The 26,460-nt window shown below is 37.5% G+C and overlaps 1 protein-coding gene across 2 annotated transcripts in view; it reads left to right on the forward strand.

The window, feature by feature from the left end:
- dag1 (dystroglycan 1) overlaps positions 1-10,569 on the forward strand; it is a 37,915-nt gene extending 27,346 nt beyond the window's left edge. For both annotated transcript variants that reach the window (XM_077226983.1, XM_077226982.1), the window contains exons 2-3: positions 98-628; positions 7,482-10,569. In XM_077226983.1, coding sequence (XP_077083098.1) covers positions 299-628; positions 7,482-9,767 — 2,616 coding nt within the window. In that variant the 5' untranslated portion in view covers positions 98-298 and the 3' untranslated portion in view covers positions 9,768-10,569. The remainder of the gene's footprint in view (positions 1-97; positions 629-7,481) is intronic.
- Positions 10,570-26,460: the final 15,891 nt, after the last annotated feature.

A 26,460-nucleotide genomic window follows, 5' to 3' on the forward strand; every position in this document is an offset into this window, starting at 1 on the left:
TATCACTCTTAAGTTGCATTGGCCAGACATGTCAGTGTTGTCTTTTGCTATTGTAATGCTTATTAATGAATTCATCTCTTTTTATTTCTCAACACAGGTCTTAGAGGCAGCCCCTTAACTATGGGATTTCAAAACTACTGAGGGCACTTTCACAAAAGGAGGGAAAAGAGGCGTAATCGAGAACAAAAGGAGAGGATTGAGCTTTTGAAAAGAGGATCAGTCCTTTCGAACTCTGTGGGGTGCATGCTGCCCCCTCAACTGGACGTCCTCTTTTGTGCGAGAGAAAATAAAAGCAGGCATGCGCAATAAACTGAAAGAGTTCCGGGATGGGGGACGCCCCATGCTGGGTCAGAGGAACAGGACTCTTGTGGTGCTGCTGATCGCAGTGGTGCTGACAGTAACGGAAGTGCGGGCTTCCTGGGATCAGAAATCTATGGAAGTTCTAGGTGATGTAAGGCAGCTGGAGGCGTCTATGCACTCGGCGGTCTTGTCGGACCTACGTGAGGCAGAATCAGCGGTTGTGTCCGTGTCGCAGCCCAGTGGCTTCCCAGACTCCTCAGCGGTGGTGGGCAGGGTGTTCCAAATGCGTGTGCCCATCAAAGCGAAGGACTCCAGGGGCATAGTAAAGGTGAGATTATCTTCCTTTAAAGTACATGGCATCCTTAAAAATGTTTTGCAAATGAATGCAAACAAATTTGTCCTCTGGTGTTCAGCGGATCGTCCCTGGCATATCAGATAGCTCCCCAGCCAATGTACTCAGTCAGTGCAAAAGCATGACTTTGCCCCAAGCACTGCTCAAATCTTATTCTGCTTTCCTTATGACTGATAGACCATAAAATGTGTTGGTCCCTGTAATAATGCAATACTACTTGAAAACACGTGGTCTGCATGCTTTATGGCATAGACCTCTCTGGGAATTGCAAGCATGGGGTGCACTTTACATTTAGATCAACAGCATAAACAAATTTTAGTCCACCAAATTTTGTGAGAGCATTGTGTTTCATTCCCGCCTTTTTTGTTACAATTTATTTTGTATTACGGTTGGTTCTACAATTGTTTATCTGTATAAACCCCAACAAGGTGTGTCTATCTTCTGTGAGCTAGCATTTTTTGCTTTCTGAAAACCAATCAATGCGCTAATGGTACAAACACAATCCAGCCCTGACCAGGCATCTTTTGTTGACCACCCAACAGTTGATGAGACATTTTTAACCAACCAGTCCATGTCAACTGTTGTTAAAAGCGTGACCCCTGTCTGAATCTGTTCATTGTGTTTCTCTGTCCCGTCTAAATGTTGGGCGGCTCTCCCAGGCCTTCTGTGTAATCCTACATTCACTGCATCATTTCTGCCCTGTCAAGCGCATTTTTAAAGTTGAAACCACAAACCCCTTTGTGCACTTTCGGAAAATCTGTCTTGACAGCTGTGCTAAAGAATCTAACGCCCAACAGTTAAAGCTGCCTACAGCTGTTCCCTTCCATAGCCATTCAGACCTGTCCAGACCAATAGCCTACGATGAACTTCCCCTTTCCTTCCTTAAGAGCATTTAGAATCAGCTAATAATTTTGAAGTCTCAGAAAAAGTAGATAGCCGGGACAAAAATGAATTCTAACTACAGAGCTGTGTTTTACTACTTGGAGTGGTGGTACGTGCAAAACTTGCCACTGCAATGGTAGAATGTTGAAGATTATCAGAGACTAGCTATGAGTTTGCTAGGTAGTTGCTTAATGGCTCAGAAATAGATAGGGACGCACTGATCCAGTACTCTGTAACGGAATTGCCTCTGCTGCCTTTTTTCCATGTTATAAAGCATGCGCACTGGAAACTGGAATTTACTGGTAATCTGTCATATCTATATCTTGTTGCCCCATTAAAAAGCTTTTAAAAAATGCATTTAAAATACATTTATAAAGTATACAAATATATACTGATTGGCTTCATTACTGTCTCCTCTCCACCAGTAAGTTGGTGTGTGGTGGGCGTTTTGGTGCAATATGGCTGCCGTCGTATCATCCAGGTGACGCTGCACATTGGTGGTGGTTGAGGAGATTCCCCCTTCCACGTAAAGTGCTTTGAGTACGCAGAAAAAGCGCTATATATATATATATATATATATATAATATATATATAACAAATTATTATTTATTATTATACAAAGATTTTATATAAATTGTGCACCCAAGATTTTTTCTAAAATTACTTTTGTTGCTAAATATTTTGTCATAATAGCCTATATAATTGCATATTCATTTGTTGTTTTTCTCTATTATAAAGTAGTGTATTTAGTGGACTGTGTTAATGATCATCAGAGTGATCATCAGTTCTACACAAAGAGGTATAGGTATAGCACTGGTATTGGATCAGTTATAAAAAAAAATCGGTGATTTACATCAATAAAATAGACGTGTTTTTTATATCGTCTAAATAGGGCTTCAATATTTAAATGTAACAGATTTGTATCTTCTGCCAAAGAAAAACTAAATATCATTGCTTATAACAGGGATTTATTTTTGCCCACTTTCTAGAATTATTTCCATATTCCATTTTCTTTTTGTATACAATTGGTTTATTACACAATACATAAATATTGATTTAAAAAATAGTCACTATGTATTTTTTTGGTAAATATGAATATAAAAATATATATCACATTAAACATTTAATTAATATCTTAAGTGAACATGTTGACTAATGACAGCCCTAAAAATAGGCTACATGTTCTTTTTTGTCCATTCCCTGAAATGTTTTGCCCCCCCTCGTGACCCCCTGTGGTCCCTGGGCCATAGTTTAAAAACCTTGACTTAAAATCATAGGAGATTTAAGGATCTGTTACATTTAGGCTTAACAGAGGACATATGTATGGGCAATAGTAATAGTTGTGCTTGCCTGACCAAACAAATAATTCATTTCCAGGACTTATGTTTACATTTTAACATCTTATTTGATTTGCTATATTTTTTTATTTTTTTTATTATAGCATAGGCCAAATTGGTGTATAGTATTGCAGTTGGTCTTTGCTGCTAATTCTATAGTATCTTAAGTCTGTCAAGTCCAAAGCTGTCTGTTCACACCAGACCCATCAGCATGGTTTCCACGAAATGCTTGGACCCTCAGATATTCATAAATAACCTACTGTGCAAAGATCCTTTTGAAGTTACTGACCTACTTCATGCTTTTAAATTTCTAGCCTCCATTTTATCAAAAGGAACCAAGGGGATATGCTTAAAAGAGAGAAAAGCCAAGCGCATCTTAAAAACATCCCTTTGTGCTTTTTTATTTATGTTCAAAACAGGACAAAGCTCTAGTCTTAAATGCCAAAGCCAATTGACGAATGCTTAATCATCTCGATTAATAGAGGCAGCTGTTTTAGTTCCTGCTTATGTCGTTTATGTTTGAACGAAGGAAACTGCGAGCTTCTCTCTCCCTTGTCCTTTCATTTCTCTGAATTCCTCTCCTCCTGCTCTTCCACTCTCGTCCGTGATGGCAGGATTCTTCGTATTCTCCTCAGCCCCTCCCTTTTTCAGCACAAAGACTGGCACTGAAACCTAATTAGCCTCAGCAGTGAGGCAGTGGAAAAGTTGTATTCTTGCAGCTGATAATAAAATTGGTTTGGAAATATGAGTCACTTTGTTGACTGGGAGATGTATGTAACTCAAGATCGCTCTGTTTGGGTCTTGTGGATGCATATTCACGTTTATTTGTTATGATACTGTCTGCATAGCAACCAGCTTTTGCGGTGCCAGTGTCATTGCAGTCTAGAATTACTCTGCCGCACCACTGCCCTTTCACAGTCTTTATGCAGTCTCAACAGGTCTTTCTTTTTCAGAAAAAAGGACCTATAATTCCTCATTTTAGGTGGGTTTGGAAACAAAGGGAGCAAAACGCAGCCCTCGGCTTGTGTGAATGAATCAACAGAGGAACCTGCCATGCCGTTTCTGTTATGTCCACTAGAGGGCAGTTACAGGTTGACTATTTAAGTGTCCTTGACTGTTCTCCTTGTAATTGTTTCAGGAAATGGAGCTCTGTGGATTTCCATAAATAAGCCCCTCTTTTAGTATTTATCCCTCTTTATTCAGGGTCCTTATTTTGCAGAAGTCCCGGTAGGTCCTATCAAATAGGTATCAATATTGAATTTAAATGTCGAGTTACTGCATATACCCATCTCCACCTGTCTGCCACAATGACACAGCCCAAGGAGCTGTAATTTTCCCTCTTTCATAATGTGACCGTGTTTCGATACCGATCCACGTTAAAGAATGCTGCTTGCCATTCATGAGTTTTATCTTCACGGCCCATTTTTTTCCCCTCTGCACATTTACTGTTTTCTCCTTTGTTCATGCTTGTTCCGCAGCATGGATCAAAAGCTGACATTCCCTCCTCACCGAATAGCAATTTAAAGTTTTGTTATAAACAAACAGCAGCTCTCCCGGTGAGCCTTTATTCTGTTACCTTTTCTTTTCCTGTCTGAAAAATGTCAGCAAACAGAATCAGCATTTATTTGATAACTTTCATTTACCTAGATGAAGGACTGCTATTGGCAACTTGAAGCCTGTTTTGATTTCTGCTACACAGGCAGCTCGGTCGCACATTTTGCAAATCCGTCTCTCAAGTGACCTGAACACACCCCACATTTCATTTGTAATTTTCGGTAGAGAAATGGGTCATGTTCCACAGTCCGCTGAAAAAGGCCTGCCGTTTTCCCTAGGCAAGAGTGGGTTATTTTCAAAGATCACTGTCGTCATTTTGTCTCAAAATTGGGAGTGCAAATGCTTCGCTCCTGAAAATGTGATATGTCTTCATTTAAAGAAGCATGTGTATTCAGAGACCACGATGAGTAGAGTTGCATGAATTTTTAACCAAAGAAAATGGTCATTTCATGTAAATATCTGCTTGACCAAACTAAAGGGCTCTTCACGCTGGTTCCCCCACTGCCTCCTTTGTCTCCGTTTCTCTCTCTAATATCACAAAGACATGCCTGAGCCTACTCCTTCAGAACTATGAATCTTATCTTTTCAGCTGTCTTCATATCCCAACAATGAGATCTATTCTTCCTGCAGACTCCCCCACAAGCATGCTCTAACAATGAGCAGCTTTATTCGACCCACAACCAAGGGAGTTTCGATTCATCCATGTAATTCCTTCATTTCAGGGGGAAAAGTTTATTCTTCTCATCAGGTCTTTTAAAGATTGTAAATTTCAACCCTATCACTGAGGTCCTATGGGTTGTTAAAGGGATAGTTCATCTAAATGGAAAATTGTCATCAATTGCTTACTGTCATGTTGCCCCACACCTTCTTGACTTTCTTTTTCCTGTTGAACAGAACAGGTTTAAAAGAATGTTAAAAATTGATAGTCGCCATTCACATTCCTTAAATTAAATACAGTTTTCATTTTTAGGTTCCTTGTTGGTCCTTTGGTTTTGTGGCCCTGGGATCTGTTGGACTATTTTCTTTCCCATTCTACATGTGCCATTCAGAAGCACCCTGACAGGCTTGCTGCAGCAATATGAAAGAAATATGAAAGAAAAAACAACTCCCTAATATTCTTGTTGTTGACATTCTCTCTGCACTCGTTTCTGCCTTTCCTTGCTTTCTTCATTTAAGTCAAGAGAAACATGCCTTTGGCAGAAGTTATACTGTCTTTAGTGTGGGTTGCATGAATCATCTCTATGGAAACTATGTGGTTCCCTAAATGTCAGTGGCTGTGTGTGTTGCCACTGATGCTCTAGTTTCAGAAGAAAAAGACTTGCCTTAACCTTCTGTTTTAATCTAAACCAAGGTCTAAAAAGGCACCGAAAGTAGACACTTAGCATCTGTACCATATGTTTCAATGCAGGTATGGTATCAATTTGGCTATGAACAGAAAAACATTTTTTTTTTGTCAGTGCAGTATATCTAGGCCAGGGGTAGGGAAGTTCGGTCATAGAGAGCCGCTGTCCTGCAGAGTTTAGCTCCAACACTGAAAAAAAACCTCACCTGCCTATAGCCTTAGTAATCCTGAAGACATTAATTTGCTTGTTCAGGTGTGTTTGATTAGGGTTGGAACTAAATTCTGCAGGACAGCGGCTCTCTAGGACCGAACTTGCCTACTCCTGATCTAGACCTATTAGATATTGCTGTGGTTTTTACAGATAATGAAGTGAAAAGTAAATATAGATTCAGTGGCATTGCCGACTCAATTCACTAATTGAAGGATAATTCCACAATTGATCGTAGTTTGACACATTCTGTAATTGATAGCTGTGGCCCATTTCTGTGTTTTAAAGGAATAGTTCACCCAAAAATAAAAATACTGCCATTATATACTCATTCATGTCATTTTAGTTTGGTTTGACTTTCTTGGAATAGAAAAGGAGAGTTTTGGCAGAATGTTCACGCCACGTTTTTCCATACGATTGAAGTGAATGGGGGTGGACATCAAGACTGGAAAAAACATGAAAGCAGTCCATGAAAGTTATCCGATAGCTTACTATGATGATAACTATATTGTCATTTCACGTTATGGTTTATGACCCCTCTTATGGTGCCATATTTAAAATTATGTGGGAGCAAATAGGATTTGAGAGCTGCGACTGTGTAAATGATGACAGAATTGTAATTTTTGTGTGTGGTAACCCTTTAAACCCTCAAAATACAACTGTTCTGTGCAAGCCAAGTACCATTTGAAGTGCAGCAGTGTTGATGTTTCAAGCACACTATCAATCAACAAGACTATAGATCAGCCTATAATTAGACTCTCACCTGAATTATTAATGTCTCTAAGCGATCAAATAGGTTCACAGTCAAACTCCACACATGCTCTGACTGGTAAATGGGAATATTCAAAAGCAGGATTGCGAAAGGCAGAGGGGTGTGGTGCTGTTGGATTTTTGTGTCTAAACCTTTGAAGCCTATCAATTGAAATAAAAAGCCCAGCTGCTGATGCCACTGCTCCCTTAGTGACTGTTATGTACTGGTGTGAGTTTTAATGACCCAACACATGGGCACTGGCTCTACATAATGTATGAACCAGGATTTATTACCAATCAAATTAAGGGACTGGAAGGAAAGGATGTATTTTTGAATTTGCAGAGAGACTTATGTTAACGGATCATCGAAATGCCATTGATTCATTATTGGTTATTTTTGACTGAGCGCTCATTGAATGGCTTTCCAGCTGGTGGAGAATCGCATGCCGCAGGGAGCTCTATGCCACTCTGAGAGCACTCATTCATTATAGTCTTCACTCCTCCTGTGTTACTGAATTTGAAGATACTGAATTCATGCTCACAACCAGGAAAGATATAATACAAAAACTAAAATTATGTATCATTTGAGAAAGACGACTTTGATTCATGTGATTAGTCACATTATAAAGTGAAATTTACTTTCAGGTTTTACTTGGCAGTGCATGTCTGGCATCCCTGTAAGCTCATTTGTCTTGTTAAATTTCAGATGCGAGTCATTCAGTTGCAGTAATCGTTATTTCTCCTCCCATTTTACAGATCACAGAAGCAAGCAAGGATGTGCTCCCAGCATGGTTGCATTGGGATGCAGAGAGTGGCACACTTCAAGGCCTTCCTCTAGAGACAGACAAGGGCGTTCACTACATATCTGTTTCTGTTTCCAATGAAAGCCAAGTCTCCCAGAGCCCAGATGTGTTCTCCATTGAGGTGCACCCAGAGGAGCATGCTGATACAGATCCTTTTCAGCTTGCAATCCAGCAATCAGCCAGCAATGATGTCCAACCTTTCATCTGTGGCAATGAGGAGCCTGTTACTGTGCTTACCGTCATCCTGGATGCTGACCTCACAAAGATGAGTTCAGCGCAGAGGGTAGAACTACTTGCCAACATGAAAAAGTTCTCTGGCATGGGGCTTCAGCACATGAAGATTTTGCCTGTGGTCAACAACCGTTTGTTTGACATGTCTGCTTTCATGGCAGGACCAGGAAATGCCAAGAAGGTGGTTGAAAACGGAGCCCTTTTGTCCTGGAAACTTGGCTGCAGTCTGGATCAAAGCAGCATTCCTGATATTAGTAGTGTTCAGGTTCCGGCAAAAGAGGGGACCATGTCCGCACAGTTGGGGTATCCAGTTGTTGGATGGCATATTGCAAACAAAAAGCCCCATGTACCCAAAAGGGTACGAAGACAGCTCAACAACACCCCCACTCCCATTCCCTCATTACTGCCCCCAACAGTTTACCCTGAGCCCCCCGTTCGTATTGTTCCCACACCAACCTCTCCTTCTATTGCTCCTACCTCAGAAAGTTCTGCCCCACCTGTTCGTGGTCCTGTGCCACTTCCCATGAAACCTACCATTCGGAACAAAGATCCTATTGCCTACACTCCAACCTTAGGCCCCCCTCAACCAACACGTGTAATGGAAACTACCAGCACTATTGGCATCCAGCCCACCATGACTAGACCTGTATATGTTGGAACCTCTGTGACCCCAGCAACACCCACCACCAGGACAAAACCGACAAAAAGACCTGGAAAGAAACCCAAGACAACACCAATACCAAAAGAACCCAAGACTACCACAACCAAGCCACCAAGACGCACCACTCCTGCGGTTATTGTACTTGATGGCAATATAAAACCCCAGCTGCGTAACCCCATCGATCAGGTGAATGCCCACATTGGCACCTACTTTGAGGTGAAGGTTCCATCTGATACATTTTTCGACAAAGAGGATGGAACTACAGATAAGTTAAGGCTCACCTTGCGCAAGGGCAATGATGTAGTTGGGGATGATTCCTGGATACAGTTCAATAGCACAAGCCAGTTGCTGTATGGATTACCAGACCAGGAGCACGAAGGAAAACATGAGTATTTCATGCAAGCAACTGACAAAGGAGGTCTCTATGCAATAGATGCATTTGAGGTCCGTGTCAATCGATGGGGAGCCAATGTTAAGTCACCGGTGTTGTTTACTGCCATGTTTGAGGGGGATGCACGTACAGTCACCAATGACATTCACAAGAAGATCCTTCTGGTCAAGAAACTGGCCCAGTCTTTCGGTGATCGTAACAGCAGCACTGTTACACTGAAGAACATCATCAAGGGCTCCATCATAGTGGAATGGACCAACAACAGCCTTCAGCAAAACCCCTGCCCAAAAGAGCAAATACAGCATTTGAGCAGAAAGATCTCTGATAATGAGGGTAAACCCTCTATACAATTCACTAAACTCATGGAACCAGACTTCAAGGCATTAAATATCACTGTCAGGGGCACAGGAAGCTGCCGTAACTACATGTTTGTACCGTTAGGTGAGATCGCCGATCCGACCCCATCTCCTGTTACTCCTGCTGTGGGCGCGGGAAGACAGAGCACTGATGATGTTTATCTTCACACCGTCATACCGGCAGTGGTGGTTGCAGCCATTTTGCTGATTGCCGGAATCATTGCCATGATTTGCTATCGCAAGAAGCGCAAGGGCAAGCTGACTATAGAAGACCAAGCAACTTTCATCAAGAAAGGAGTGCCCATTATTTTTGCGGATGAGCTCGATGACTCTAAGCCACCCCCCTCTTCCAGCATGCCCCTTATCCTTCAAGAGGAAAAGCCTCCGCTTCCTCCACCAGAGTATCCCAACATGGCTAGTCCAGAGACAACACCTCTGAACCAGGACCTTTTGGGAGAGTACACACCTCTACACGATGAGGATCCTAATGCCCCTCCCTACCAGCCACCACCACCCTTCACTGTCCCAATGGAGGGGAAAGGATCCCGTCCTAAGAACATGACCCCATACAGATCTCCACCCCCTTACGTGCCACCCTAATGTTTGCTGAAACCTCCGGAGCAGGAGGATGGGGAACTTTTGTAGTTCCACACCAGTGTTGTCTCTTTGCATTATGGGATTTTTAGAAGGGGGGCGCTGGGTTTTGGGTTTGAATGTGATGGGATGTTTTTTGTTAAACAGGACTCTTAAGGAGATGTGGGAGGGTGGGGTGAGTGGATAGTCTGCGAAGGACAGCAAGAACAACCTCAGCCTCTGACTACTCTGGTTATTGCTAAACTGTTGGGGATGTACCCTCCAGTCCTGGCGCTTGTGTGTCTAGATGGGCTTTTTTGACTAATTATTGGTTTTGTTTTGTTTATCTTTAATTTTTTTTTCCTTTTTTTTGACACTCTCCTTGCCTAACAGCACTCTTTCTATCTTCTGAATTCGTTAATCTTGAATAATATAAGCGGACAATAAATCTGACTGCAGGTGCAAAAGGTTTCATAGAGAAATTCAATAACAGAAGGGGAATAAAAGAATGGCCTTGAGAGACTTGGACAGGCATGCAGACAGTTTTGTGGGATGTCGTTTCATTATGGTTTTGCCTTTTAACACAAAATTAAACTGTTTTTATTGTTATTCACGTGTCTAGTTAAATCACTACAAGAAGAGGTAGCCAAAACGAAAGATTTGTTTAATCCACTGTATATTTGAAAGTTATGCTAGAACATCTTTAATTTTTATTATATATATTTTTATTACTTTTTTTAAGTATTACACTGAAAACACTATTTTCCACCCCTCAATTCTGAAAAAAAAAAAGCAAAACAATATTAAATCATGGAGTGAACATTGCAAAGTGTGTTGTGACTTGAGAAAATGTGCTATATAGTTTCTTGCCAGCCATGTGAAACTTTTGGAGGAGGTAATCTCATGAGTGAGTCGTCTATGCAGATTCTGCCTTTGACCTGTCAGGCTGAAGCCCAGTATTGATCTCGCTTAATCATATTTCCCATAGGTTATGAAGAAATCTTGTGATGTAATTGGATGTACAGGTTTACGGCATCTCCGTATCCTTAATTTTCTCATAAAACTGCAGGAACAATGTTCCGCACCCTCAAGTCAAAACCACCAATATACTGTTTCACCAGTTAAACTCAAGCTACTGACAGTCATTGAGACAGATTGCTCAATTTCAAAGACTTGATTTAATCAGAACAAGCTCTAGTTTCAAATGATTTGTAGTTTATTTTTCTTTTCTTTTTATGTTATTTTGAAAAAAAATATATTATATATAAATTTTTTTTTTTCAGTAATGATTATGGAGTATATGCCTTGGATCCACTCAAAATAATACTAAATAAAGACTGAAGATTTTGATAATAGTGACCCATCCTCTACACAACGGCATTGTTTATTATGTCATGTCATTATTATATATTTGCAGTTGAATGCCATATTTTGCCTTGGTGGTATCGCAGCAAGTGTCTTCTGTACATAATATTCTGCCTGTGGATATAACTGTATTTATAGTCCAAACGTGTGTAAATCAGATATGGTAAAAAAAAAAGAAATAGGGAAAAAATATTACCGTTTGTTTTAGATGAGGGGTGATTATTTTTTATACATATATATAGTGATGGTTATTAAAAGAAATCATTGCGCAAGACCTGGAATAGGAGTGAAAAGAGCTGGTTTCATTTACAAAATCATCACAAAAACAAGGTTGATAAAATCACAATCTAATTTTTTATAAAGTTTTTGATACAACCTCAAATTGTTTATTATGAACAATAAATATATAGTGTACTGCAATTTGTGAATCTTTAGTCTTGGTAATTGATTCATTATATAGCTTTTCTTCATTGGTCTTTTTTTTTTAGGTGGATATCTTTGTTTACTTTAAATTTATTTAACAAAATAGAAAAGGCGGACTGTGTTGTCAGGAAAAATGTTGCCCTTTTGTAATCATATTTTTTTTTTTTTTTTTGATTACGCTCATTTGTTTTGAGGTTTGATTTCAAAAGTGACATTTGCAATAATAAAGGTGTGACGTAGTCACGGCTGGTCAGTATGAGTACTGTGCAAGATATGTGTGATACGTCCTCAAGTCTGACAACCCCAGATGACTGAATTGTTTCGCCATGCAGGGGGTTATGTATGGATGTAGCCTACTTTTGGGGTGTAATGGTAACTCGGTTTTTAATGCTTCCATTTATCAGTATACCAAAATCCATGTTTCTTTAGTACGTACCAGCAGTTTGAAGATGGAAATGTCTGTCTTGCAATTGATCAATTGATACAAGTAGGACTGAGGTACAAAAACATTGCAACATGCACTTCATCTTGGTATTACATTGACAAACTGCAAAAATAATTTTTCTAATCAGTATTTTTTCAAAGAAGCAAAGTTATGTATTAAAATTTAAAGTTTGAGCAATTTGCCAGTAAGGTAAGAAATCATTCACATTTTATAATTTACAGGAATGCAAAATCAGCAAGGAAACATTTTTTTTTTTAATACATTATTTATACATCTATGTAGCAATGAGTCTGTTGCAGTAAAGCTACTGCTTTCTCATTAGCACAATTCTGAATAAATATTTTAGTTGGAGAAACCAAAGATGCAGGTTACAAAATAAATGTTGTTTGCTAATGTTAAGTCTGCTGCGTTAGTTCAAGTTGTTAAACGGACGGATGAATAAGTGAAAATACAAGTTTCCCCTTTTAAGAATGTTTGCTTGTTTTTCCTACAAAATACAAGCTCAGTGTAGGTCAATGGAGAATATTATCACATATATTCAATCTATATGGTTATTTTCACCAACCCTGAGCTGAGGATGAATTTAATCTGTATCACGATATTCTTTTCATTTTTCGGCACAGTCGTGATGTCTATACATTTTTAATGTGAAATCAAATCAGCCTTACATACTTTTTTTGTTTTGTTTTGTTTACAGTATTTCAGCCTGCAGAAGAAAACAAATCACATGCAGTTTGTTTGATTAGTATGAATATAACTTTAATACTTAAAACTGGAATATCATGCTTTTACGTTTGATAGGAGGGGGAAATGGGTAGTATGTTTTGTGTATATGAGTTCTGTTTCTTTCTGTTTTTATCGATGTTTCAAAGTGCGCAAGCTGTATTGCAAAGACAAGCCGAGTTGACGTCAGATTGTCGTCGAACATTTAAGCAATGCATTTCTAAAGGTGCTGAGGTTGACCTTGGGGGCCAGGTGTAACAAATCACAGTGATGTGTTAAATGAGACGCCTTTGAGGTCTGACAATACGCAGATGCTGCCATGAAGTGCAACCTAGTAAAGAATTCAACACCAACGTAATGACGAAAACCACTTTATTCATTCTCTTTCATGTTAAACAGCGTTGGTTCATTTATACCACCAAACACTGTATGTTTGAATCTTGCATTAAAAAGTGTTCTCACCGGGAATGTGTGTGGGTTCTTTGATAATTCATTATTGACACATTTCATAGTTCATGCATATCATATGCATAGGCCATTTCATTCATAATTTGGGATTAAAGAAATGTTCTGGGTTCAAACAACTAAGACACACTGACAGGTTCTTTCATTATTAATGCTGAATATAATTTGACTCATGGCTTAGATTGTTGAAACGAACATAAATTGTGGTCACGGTAATGCAGATGTACTGCAGTACTTGCATTGAAAATGAACCAGTAGGGTAAAAACGCTATTATTTTTTTCAATTGGAAAATTGATTTTTAAACCTTTAAAGACGTATCGTTAGCTCCACCCTCTCCCAATGAGCGCTCCGAATAACGTAATCGAGTCGATCTCCCTATGCTCTCAATACTGAAATGTTTGAATATATATGTACTTTTTGCAATAAACTTAAAATATATTGTTTATATATATATATATATATATATATATATATATATATATATATATAATCCACATTTGTAAATGAGTAATTATATAATTCTCCATTTTAATTTGATATGCTGTTCGCAATGCTAAATGGGATTGTAGTTCTTTCCCTCACAACAGCCGTTAAACAGACTTTGTACCTTTTATATTTTTGTCTGGTTTTCAAATATTTTTTTTGCTTCAACTCAAAGTTTGTTGAGTTATGATTCACCTCGTAGATGGTTGGTTTTGTTCATGGCTTTTAACTTTTTAGACTTTTTTGAAATCCCTGCGGGAAAAATGAATGAATACTTCAGGAAACAACGCCACTGAAAAATGGGCGGGCGCTAATGCTCCATTAGTCAATGTGACCTATTTTCAAGGATAGTTAAGTCATACTTTTGTAGACAAAATTGCCAAGTTTACTAAAAAAAGAAATGAAAAAAAAAAAAAATTATATATAGCCTATATATTTCACAGCTCAAGTTGTGTTAACCCTCTGGTTCTCTTTGGTCATTTTCAAATTTCAAAATTATAATTTATTTATTTTTTTACTTCATAGGAATGGGACAAAACTTGGTAAAGGTTGTGGCACTTGCTGTGTGAACACACACAACAACAACAAAAAATCATGAACCTGATTCGGAAAGGTTAAATGGTCCTGGAAAAATAGTCACACTTGTACTCTTCACGGTCATAAATGAGCGCATTGGAAATAAATGGGAGATGATTTTTATCTAGTGGAAGGTTTTGGTGCTGCGGCCAAACGAAATCTTACTGAAAGTCTTGCCGTTTTAGAGTAAAACGTGTTTTTGAAAATATATATTTCACGTAAAAATTGAAAATAGTATTTTTGTGCATTTTTCATAACAATAAACATAAAATTCAGTAACTTTTTTCACTTCAGCAATAATCTGCCAAGTTTCGTCTTTGAAAAGAGATTTACATTTTTAGGTCTATGCTCAGAAATGAATAAATGTATTAGAAATACAGCGTAAATATAATTTAGAACCATAAAATCGCCTGAAAATACAAAATATTAAATAAAAACTCAAATATAGTACATTAATTTCATTGTGGAAAAAATATATATATTTGACTGACGAAGAGCACCAGAAACATTTCTTTAATTAATTGTGGATTAACATATCCAGCTTCCATTTTCACATAACATTCTCATTACATTTTTTTTTTCATATTTACAGCATTTTTTTTTTTTTTTTAAAGGATCCTCCTCAGTAAGACCCCTCATTACCATCAAAGACCGTGAACCCTCCATCAAGTGACCTTTTGGGTAGAGCACCCTTGATGAAACCCTTTGGTTTTTGAGGATCTGAAGCGCCCTCGATGACATCGCGGCCTTTAAACCCCCCTGACAGCAACAGATCTCACACTTTTCTTTTCATTTACTGCTCCTCTATCACAAACAAGATTAGTCTGTTCTACAAGATAAATTATACACGCCATACCCGTTACATTCCATTTGTCTTAATTTAGAATAAGAAACACAAGTAGACAAGGTGTCTCTCTAGTCAGACAAATTGAGAAGGCAAAGATGAAAGATGTTTCCAGCGCGAGTTTCAATCGTCTTTATTTCACTCTTCTTCCCTTGTAGGAGAAACTTTGTCAATTACTTAGATTTCAAGATTAACAGGATTATTTCCATTGCATTGACGGCTTTAAAAAAAAAAAAAAAAAACATGAACCAGTTCACATAGTAGCATTGTGTTTTTCTCAATGGTTCGGAGCTGAAAAACATCCAGATGCTGCATGTTCAATAATTGTGGGCAATCAGCTATTTTAATAATGTTCTCCCAATTCTCTGAACTGTTCAGATCACATTAAGAAAAGCATTTCCTCGCCTCCACATGGAATGCGACGTTAAGCCCTTGAAGTTTCTAATAGGATGCAGTGTAGCAGTTTACAGATTGTAGTTTTAGTGCCGAAAACGTATGAAGATTAAAGGCGTTTTGCCTCTAAGGACGCCTCTTGTTAAAACGTACAGATGGTTCTGTCTCCAAACTCTTGTGTTTACTTAGCCATGGGCATTAGGATGGATGAGGCTTTTACTCTCTCCAGATACTGCAATGATTTCCAACAAAACGAAAACTAGAGATGGCCGGGCGTTCTTGGTGTGTATGCGGCTTTGCACAATTGAATTTTAAAATGAACATATTATGTCAAACTTGCTACATCCAGGGAGCTTTACACCATCACTGGCCTTATTTGTACTTACGATTCAAAATGATGTATTTTGTTGTGGCGGTTTAGTTGCTCCTCGTCGAAACTCTTCAAACGTATCTAGAATACGGCTGGGTCGTATTTCACCCCCAAAAATCTGAAGAAATGAGAACATTTGCATGACAATTAAGCACTTTTGCCCCCACTTCTCATTAGCATAATGCAAAAACATAAACATAATTAATTAAACACCATGGCAGTAGTTGTTTTGCTGCTTTATGCAGATTAATGTTCAAATACAATCATTTTTGTACCAACTTTTTATCACAGTAAAGAAAATTGCGGGGAAAATGTTTGGAGTCATTATGGTAATGATAATTTCGGGGGGAAATTTGCTTAATTGCCATGAAAATAATGCAAAATAATGTTCCCAAAATAGGTTTACTTTTTAGGATTTTTATAATCATATTATTTTATTTATTTTAGGGTGGCATTTTGGTGACAATTCATTTTAAGGTGACCTAGCTACATTTACTCAACTTATTATAGAGTTATGGTTAGGGTTTGGTTTAGGGTTAGTTAACTTAATAATGCATAATTTACTGTTATTACTATAGTAAGTACATGTAGTAACGTGTACCTACGTCACCCTAAAAATAAAGTGTTACCAGCATTTTTGTTAGATTCACCCATTTACCACTATGGAAAAACATAACCAAAATTACCATAGTAATCAATATTTTTTTTGTTTTTGTAGCATGATATCTATGTACTCTTTGTTGTGCCGTTGCATTGGTCATGAGTGATATCTGATGTAAAATAAGGAAAATGATGTCTTCAACTCAAGAAATTGTTTTCTGAAGTGAGACTGTTCTCATTTTAAAACCAAAACATAAATGTAGAATTTAGTAACAAATGCAGAAACGATGTTTGTGTTCCTCCCATTGTTCTCTCTTTTTCTTTTGAGAATATCCAGGCAGCGCACAGTAGACAGTGGCAATTCATCATCTCACATGTGTTTGATGCAGCATTGAAATGCATGTGTTTGAGAACAACAAGCGGAGCATCTAGGACTCCACGTGGCGACGCAGCCAGGATTTATTCCCAAGATCTGCTCGCAACGTGCGGAAAATCTGGACTGGAGTTCCGTTGGGTCTCAGTACGAGTGCATTATACATTATTCTGTGTGTATAATGTAGGAGAAGAGGAAGAGTTTGACTATACTATGATAAGATGTGTTGGGTACAGCTGAATAAAATTTATTCCAATGGGTTTTATTGTCAAAATGTGCCAGATTTTAATACATTACTGTGAGGTAATGCTTGCAAAAGTTTGCCAGCTTTTCTCTTTTGCTCTAAATAATACCATGATATTTTGACACCACTATAACATTTTGTAGATACACCACGTGATAATCATGGTATTTTTTTTTCTTTTTCTGTAACACAATTGGTATTCTTTGAGGTATCTTGTAAAAACCATTGACTATTTTATCACCATGTTTTTTTTTATCCCCTCTTGGACATACTGTTCAAAAACCATCATATAAGAATATCATAATCATTCAATACCATGATAAAAATACCAAACTCCTATGGTTTCATCATGTTTTTTAACAAACTGTAGTTTTACCATGTTCTATAGTAATACCATGGTATTTGTTGATGTATCATGTAAAGTCATTCATTACCACATGGTACACGGTATTATCATGTGTTTAAGACATAGAGAACCATCATTTATCTTTGTGACATACCATTTAAAAACCATTGTAATTTAATATGGTAATCATGCGGTACCATTAATATATATCAAACTGATGTGATGTCAATGTTTTTTAACTAAATGTAGTATTACCAAGTTTTAGTACAAGTACCATAGTATTCTTTGTTCTGTGTAAATTACATGGTTAAAATAATATGCTGAATATGAAAATATGGTATCACCATTATTACAACTTTTTATAGTAATTTAAAGTAACACATAAAGGTTAAACATTTCGTAAAATCAACATATGGCAGAGCTCAAATATACGGTAAACTTTTTTTCTGGTGGATTTTAAAGATTCACTGGTAAAAAAGAATATAAACAAGATACTGGATTGTTATACCTAAAGGGACAAATCATTATGAGTCGGAAATATTCATGAAGTAAATCTATGCAAATTCTTATCAGACATGCACTGTGATGGGAGAGCTTATCTCAAGGACCACGTAGACAGAAATTACCCAAGTCTGTTGTCAATTTAGAGCAGACGTGTGAATCAAACCCACATGCGCCGCTTTTGCTTGCCGAACACGGTCTCTGTTCAGGACCTCACCATATGAGCGGTAACAGGTCCAGAGTAATATTCGCTTCTATTTATCCCTTTGAAATGTGTATTCTGAAAGACCACTGCCTTCTTTAATCAGTAGGAACTGCTTTAAGATGTCCTTACCCACTGTTACTTCAGGGTTTTTCCAGAGAACATAAACAATGGCAAGCAGTTTCTCAGCATCTGAGGAAAAACCTCCATTTACTGTGTCATTTCTCAGATTACAAATGCTAAAACGACTTCAAGTTTCTGTTTTGTCCTGACTTTTCCAAGTTAAACACGTTCCTGGGTCAACAAACACATTTTGTTGGACCTGGAACAGCATTCCTGTCCAAAAAAATATTCCTAATCATATCCATATCCCTACCTATAAGTTATCCCTAAAATCAAAGTGAAAGGATAGGAGAATTACACTGTTGTAGAAGCACATAACCGTGGTTTTGAGCCTAAACTTGACATAAACTGTAAACTCAAACATGTAAACGGAAAATATGCCCAATGGAAAGACTTCAATTTCACAAAAACTCCCATATATCGCACAAATGTTTTTACGCTCGCATGAGGTTGTTTTTCAGGCAATTCAAAAAAGGAATATTTCGTAAAACTGCAATGGAAACAGTTTTTTTAAATGGGTCACCTGACGTATGTAAAAGTCGATCCTTCTTTAAAGATGACGCGGTGTGTTTGGACAGAAAACGAGACAGAGCTCTCCATTAAACTCATAAAAAACAAAAGTATCATGGAAATACTGGATTCTAAACAACAAAGAAATGCCACAATTTATCAAGACCTTGAAGCAGATAGTAGGGAGAAACACCTCATATGTGCCGCTCCCAAGTATAAGGTACTTTCCTTGCCATTAATGCTTGGATAACATGCCTAAGTCTCCTCTGATTAAAATGTCTAGTGCGGCGGTGGCTGAGATATACAAAAACCTACTAACATCCGTTGCCATGATTTTTGGAATGACTTATCGCAAGAGGAAAAAATGACATCTGTTAAACGGCTGTTTACACGACACCGTTTTCAACTGAAAAACGTAAAACTTTTTATCCGTTTTTGCCGTTCAAACTTTTGAAAACGGGTTTCAAAGTGCAAGTTTTTGAAAACAGCCTACGTGTAAACAACAAAATCGTGAATCTCTGAAGACGATGATGTTATGCACATGCGTATTACGTGTTCAATCAATAGTGTTTCAGCGCCATCTAATGGTCTGGGAGCAGAATACAGCGTTTTTAGTCGGTTTCGCGGATCCGTGTGAATGGGGATCGTTTTGACAATGGTGTCGTCTGTACGTGGAAAACTCAAAGGAAAAACTTCTCCGTCTTAAGCATATCGTTGTCGTGTAAACGTAATCGGTCAACGGAAACGGCGTCATTGCGTAATAGTTTTTTTATCGACATTTAGAAAATATCGCAAAAGTTTTGCGCAAATCTGTAATGGAAACGCAGCTAATGACATTCTGTTAACTATCTTCTATAAGAAAAGAAGATTACACTGGTTTAAAACAGTATGAGGGTGAGTGAACTCCAACAAAATCTTTATTTTGCAGTGAACCATCCCTTTAAGAACACTATTTTTAAAGCAGATGCCAGAGCAAAAAAAAAAAAGGTCAGCTTGGATGGACTTGAAGATAAAAGAGCAGAGGACATCAGATGAGTATGTTCCTCTCCGCTCCTGCTCTCGCGAGCTCATTCAGATTCGTCCTCAGTAACCCAGGTGTCCACTCGCGTTGCGCCGTTCCAGGAATGATGAAGCACTGGGCCTCAAGAGCTCCACGCAGGCTGTTGGCACAATTTATTATGCATGATGAGATTTGGCCTCTCTCGATCTCTCTCCCTCCCTTCCTCTCTTGTTGGCTAGCTAGCTAGAACTCATTACTTTGTACTTGTTGAGTGGAAGCCGTTATTTCAGGCCCATTAGTTAGCCATACGGGATTGTTATGTGACCACAGATGCACATTTTCTACATGCTAGCATGGAATCATTTTTTAATCTTCAGAAGCAAATGGAGGTTTGGGGCAAAGCGCCCCGTTTTGTTACAAGCATGTGCGTCCATGTGTGCACGGCGAGTGATTGAAATCTGCTCGGGTCCAAGAAATTCAGTGCATATACTGAAATGCCAAAATGAAAACTTGTACTTGAAAGTGTAAGATTAAAAAAAAAAAGGAATGTAAAAGATATTTCAAATAAAATAAATAAACAATGAGCAATACATTTGTCACAGAATATAAACGTTGGTTAGTTGTTCATTGTTAGTTCATGTTAGGTCAATCAACTAATATTAACAGATGCAACGTTTAATTTTAATAATAAATTAGTCAATTAAATTATGTAGTTACCTAATACTAACAAACGGAACATTGCTCTAAAGTGTTACCATATATTCTTTTAGAATTAGTTTGATTTTTGTCAACATAAAAGTGACAATCAACACATTTTGAGATTTATATTTATTAATTTATATTAATAAAATGTTACAAATTTCTACAAAATCGCCACCATTTGGACAGGATGAAGGAGTTTTCACCAAGTGCAACATGTTCCTGGATCTACATCTTTGTTGATCCTGGAACAACATTCCAATCAACCAATCAGATTTGAGGGACAAGTTTATAGTTTGTCAAGATTAGGCTTACAGCCAGGGATAGTTGCTCTTACATCAGTGTTATTCCTTATGATTAGGCTAGAACCAAAAATAAACAAGCCATAAGAACAATCAGTGTCCTGCCATTGTGCCACAAATCGAAATAATCTAGCAAATCCAGTGAACCTAATTTATGTGCAAATTGGCTTCAGCCTCTGTTGTGGATTTCACAGAAACCTCCTTCACTGGTAGGAATGGTTTTGTAAATCTCATTAGTGGCGAGGAGAATTAATGCAGGCCTGATAACTGCATGATGGCCCTTAAGTGTGATCACTGCTGTTAATGCCAGCTTTCTTGCTGGGGCTGCTTGACGCATATTATTGGATCATTGCAGTAGCAGACTGGATGACACTTTAGCAATCTTTTTCATTACCAGGTCACATAAATCCTTACATCCTCTTGTCACTCTCTCATAAAGCCCTCTAAATGTTATTTCCCTTCTAATGAGCTTTTTAGTATAAATACAGACTTTTGGGGGGTTTTGTGTAGTGGCGACTGAGCCAGAAATTACCATAAGTGGGATCTGAGAAAACGGAAAAGAAAACAACAGAAATAATCGGCATAATAGTATAATTTTACATCGGACGTTGCTCATCGTCCCTACACAAATCCTTAAATTTGTGCTGTTGACAAAATGAACATGCTGAGCATATGATCAGATAACATTTAATTACGTCAAATCAAGTGGCAAGAAGGCACTGACTATTGAGCTGCCTCGCTGTCTAATGCCTACTTAGGCAGCTGCCTTCTAAGCAGCCCAGGCTCATTGGAATAAAACGTATTTTTGCAAAATGCAAAATACATTGCGTCGTCCACGTTTCGCGACAGTTTCAAAGTGAAATGATCAGTGAGAGGCGTTAAAAGCATGTTTAGTTTTTTTTACGGAACATATGAAAGTGAATATGGCAACGTTTTATTACTTTGGAGTTTGTACGTATAACCACAGTTCTGAATTGAAATGTCCGTTGAGTTTCGCTAAAAGATGAATGCTCCATTTTAAAATATCGTACACCTACCCTGAACCCTAAACCAACGTGATGGTGTTAACAAAAGCAAATGTGACATAAAAATGTAATTGTAACCATGACATTTTAGCTTGTTTTTTAACTCATGTTGAACTTTGAGCTCTTTTGTCATGACTCGTCTTTCACAGGATTAATGCCCGATCTCTCTGCATCACAAATACAATTCTGTGCCAGCTGAGCTACCATGCAAGCTTAGTAAGATGACAGTAAAACCGAACATATGGAGCTGGTTGAGTGATGCAAACTATGCAAACCAAAATATATTTGTTTACAAATCATGCACTACGGTAAAACGTGTTTTGAGGTCGTAACATAATTGTGCAAGGAACCGCATGAAAACAAGTCTTTATTAATACATAATTTGCCCCTGTAATCATAATTGTGTGTGAAAACGATTAAAAGTGCTTGCTGTTTTACTGCCTCTGGTGTTCATTTCTGTTGGAAACTGCAGTGATATGTAAGTATTTCGCGTTTTGCAAAAATGTTGCCACAGGCACGTTTTTCCAATGAGCCTGTTTTGCTTCTAAGGCATGTTGCTAAGCTAAACACAAGCTATTCTATATAGCATTATAATAACAAGCAAACAAATATGGGGTGAAACAGTCTACTATCTTTCTTTTACAGAACTATTTTGCTCTGTCAAACACAAGTTCAGTATGGAGTGCCACAAGGCTCAGTACTAGGACCTTTGCATTTTACCCTATATGCTTTTTAGATACTCATATCACAATGCACACAATTTCGAACTGTCTTTATTTCCTTATCTTTATATCATTTTTCATTTGGAATGAATTTAGTCCTAGACATGTTCTTGACTTACTTCATAACATTTTGTCAACACACAAATGCTCAACTATTTTCAGCTAATTATTTGTAGCTCCAAGTATAATTAATGATATAATTGTCAGTGGTGACGATGTATTGTTTTCTCTCACTCGCTGCCATACAAGAATGAACTGCTTCCACATCCTCTCTATAGTGCAATAAAAGAAAAACTCTAATTCCACATCATCTTTTACGACTTTATTATCCAAGCTATTGATTCAATTCATGTGAAATGGGGTGCCAAAGTCTTACATTTTCAGCATATGCTCATAGCGTGCCTTCTGAACGATACGTGCTCGAATTACGACTGATAATGGATGGCTTGACATTTTGTTTTTCTAATGAAATCCTCCAAGCCTAATTTTGCTCTTTCACTGATGAAAACATGAGTCATTATAGAGTGATTTGCAGTATAATCATTTGGGATCTATTCCTGCAATGTTTTTTTTTTCTCCAGGTAATGCATAATGGGATGTTTGTTTGTCAGTGATCGATGCATGTGTATCTGATTTGCGGTGTGTTGTGCCAGATGGATTGTAGGACTGTAAAAATCACAAGTGGTTTTGCAATCAAACAAACGCTGATGTAATTGGACACGTGCACTGCAGAACACAACAAAAGTGTCATATCGTTCAGAAGGCATGCTACAAGCATATGCTGAAAATGTAAGGCTGTAAGTTCTGCTGAATTCCAGTTCTTCTGGGATGTTCCTAAGTGCAGTTAGGCGTGTGTGTGTGTGTGTGTGTGAGTGTGTGTGTGTGTGTACATATTATGTTCATTGCCAATGAAAAAGTGAAATTGTTAAAAACATTTATTTATTGTTTAAAAATTATACTATACCAAGTCTTTTTTTTCTGACTCTATTGGCAAGTTTCATTTTTTAAAAACCTGCTAAATGCATTTCCCCCCCCCCAAAAAACTAAGAGTGCCCAAAATATGTTCTCTATGAATAAATATAAATAAAACTATTTTTGTATCATTTAATTGCTCTGAATAAAATGTAAATATCCCAAAAACAAGACAGATTTACTTAAGACTTGATCATTTAATGTCATTCTATTTTTGATTACCTCATTTGCAAGCTGTTTCTTGTTTTAGCCTAATAAACCTGCTAAATGAGTAGCATTTTTAAACAATTTGACCACCATTTTTCTTCAGCAGGACAAATAAAAATATAAATAAAAATAAAAGTAGCTTTCTTAATTAGTAAGAAATTCTTGTCTTCCTAAACATCCAAAAGTAACATGAAAATCAAATCTTGTTTATATTTCTGACCCCAATGGCAGTTATTTTTCATGTTTTAAGCATAACTCAAATGTTTATAAGGCTTATACTTAAAACAAGACATATGAAAGGCTAAAAGATTAATGCATGTTTGTGACAGGAAGTTGTCAGATATTGCGGGGTGAAAGAGCCATAAAAACCTTGACATGGATTCTGCACTGACGGCCATTGTCATCTCCCTTCCGCTTCTCTCTGCACTTTCTCAGTTTCTCACTCACACATCCTTTCTCTCGCACTTTCCTCACGCTCGCTTCTTCAGCTCACACATTCCTTTCCATGTTCTTTCTATCTGGAAGTCTCAAAGTCATTATATCTCTTCGCCCCGTGTGAAGGGCAAGCCGTCACATGACTCGTCATCAGTCACTCCTCATTCCTTCGCCCAGCCAGGTAATTTAGAGGGAAGGTTTTTCCGACGGGACTATCCATGCAAGGAAAGGTACATTTCTCTGTGTGTTTGTGTTCCTGCAGCTGGTATGGGAGGAACTGTCTGAGGAGAGTGTGATTGCATGAGGGAGCTGCCAGTCCTTCAAGCCGATTTGACAGACACGTTTTTTTTGTGTCTTGACATCTGGCGGCAATCAAGGTGGACTTTTTACTCATCCTCTTTGTTCCACAGGAATAACTTTAGCCTAGAGTACATTGGGGCCTGGAACCTTAGACAATGAAGTTATATGACTTCAAAATGTATCATTTTATTGTATGTGTGGTCTTTGATGTCTACTCTAAGTACTAAATAAAACAAATATAGTTTTCCAGTGTACAGACTGTCTTCGAATGGTATACATCTGTTAACACATTTCTTACTGGCTACCCCATATTAATGTTCATGCTAAATTTGTTGTATTAACATTTTGTATTAACAATTCTCATTATCTGAAAGCTCACTTCATGTTTCCTGTAAGAAAGCATATACAGGGTATAGAGCAAAGGTCCTAGTACTGAGCCTTGTGGCACCCCATACTGAACTTGTGATAAGAAAGCATATATAAGATAAAAAGTATATAGTGTTATTATATGGTGTTTTCATGACTTTCAAAAAGAGAAAATAATGATAGCGGCAAAATGATAAATAATGATAATGGCAGTCAGAAGAGAGAAAGGGGTCACTTTCACTGTCACTCCCACAGCCACTGTAACACCATTGCAGTAGTGTTAACTCGTATTCTGTGATTTGATGCATAGGTAACATATTACAAAGTATAGTGCTAAAAATGTACATAAATTAAAATATAAAAAACCAACATCCTGATTTTGCAGAGTTAGACGTGTTCTTGGGTCAATATTTTCTTGATATTAGAACAACATTCCTATCCGAAAATGTAATGATATCCCTACCTCTAAACCAACCCTACCCATAACGTATCCCTAAAATCACGGGGAAATGATGGGTGTTATTCACTGACGTAGAAGCACTTAACCATTAAATTTGACATAAACTGTAAACTTGTCCCTCAAATCAGATTGGTTGATTGGAATCTGGAATGAAAACAAATTATTTGTGGAATTTTATATCAAACTCTAGTTACATGCCATTGTGAGTATTGTGACAACTAGCCCCAGTCTCCTCCCTATACACTGTAAATGGAAGTTTTCAATCAGCTGTTATATACTGTGCAACTGCAAAAGAGGACAGTGTTTCCCTGTTTGAAAGTGACATCATTTGTAATTTCCGTTCTTGGGTCTGTTTAACTGCTATTGTCATTTGTGGCTTGAGAGAGATGGTGGTTACATGATAAGTTGCTGCAACATCAAAAATTTTTTGGCCCACCATTTTATGGGTAATAAAGCTTATGTACACATCGCAGCGTGTGCACAATTCACATTTATGTCATCTCAGGCCGAGGGTGGCACAATTTTCAATTTCACTTTGTTTATGACGCCCACCTGGGCTTGTAATTGGTGGATGTGACAAAGAGAAATGCTCTTTAAGTATAACCCACACTAAGATAATTCTCTGTCTAATTGAAATGTCCAATTGTCAGGCTGTGCTCGTGCATCAAGTGTTATCAACTTTAATTTTAGTTTGATTGTAGAATAATTGTTGCCACACTTTCTCTACAAAATCAAAGTACTTGCATTGTATATTCCACATGTAGAACAGCTCGACTTCAGAAGCACCTCTCCTTTAATTTTAAATTATTTTATTTTAATCATTCATCTTACTTTTTTAAATTTAATTCAAATAATTTAATTTGTAATTATTCTATTTCTAAATATATATTTAAATATTTTAGTAGTTCTTTACAACACGCTTTTATAACAAAATCACCACAATTAACAATAAATTAAGACCATTGCTGGCCCTAAACCAGACTAAATTATGAAAGGCTTCTTAAAAAAAAAAACTATATTAATAATTTAGTTTGATATAATTTAAATTATTTTATTTTAATATGTTAGCAGCAGAGTTTTAAACAGTGTAGAGCTTTTTTTCTTTTTTTAGAATATGCTTTTATGACAAGATGACCACCAAAAAATACATTTGAAGACAATTACTATTATATTTTCAAACCATGACCCTAAATCACCCTAATTATGCAAGGCTTCTTGAAGAGAAGTAGATGAAAATATGTACTT

The sequence above is a fragment of the Siphateles boraxobius genome, unplaced genomic scaffold (genome assembly GCF_051911475.1).
Source record: "Siphateles boraxobius isolate OS27281-9 unplaced genomic scaffold, OSU_SipBor_1 13, whole genome shotgun sequence".
Taxonomy (NCBI): Eukaryota; Metazoa; Chordata; class Actinopteri; order Cypriniformes; family Leuciscidae; genus Siphateles; species Siphateles boraxobius.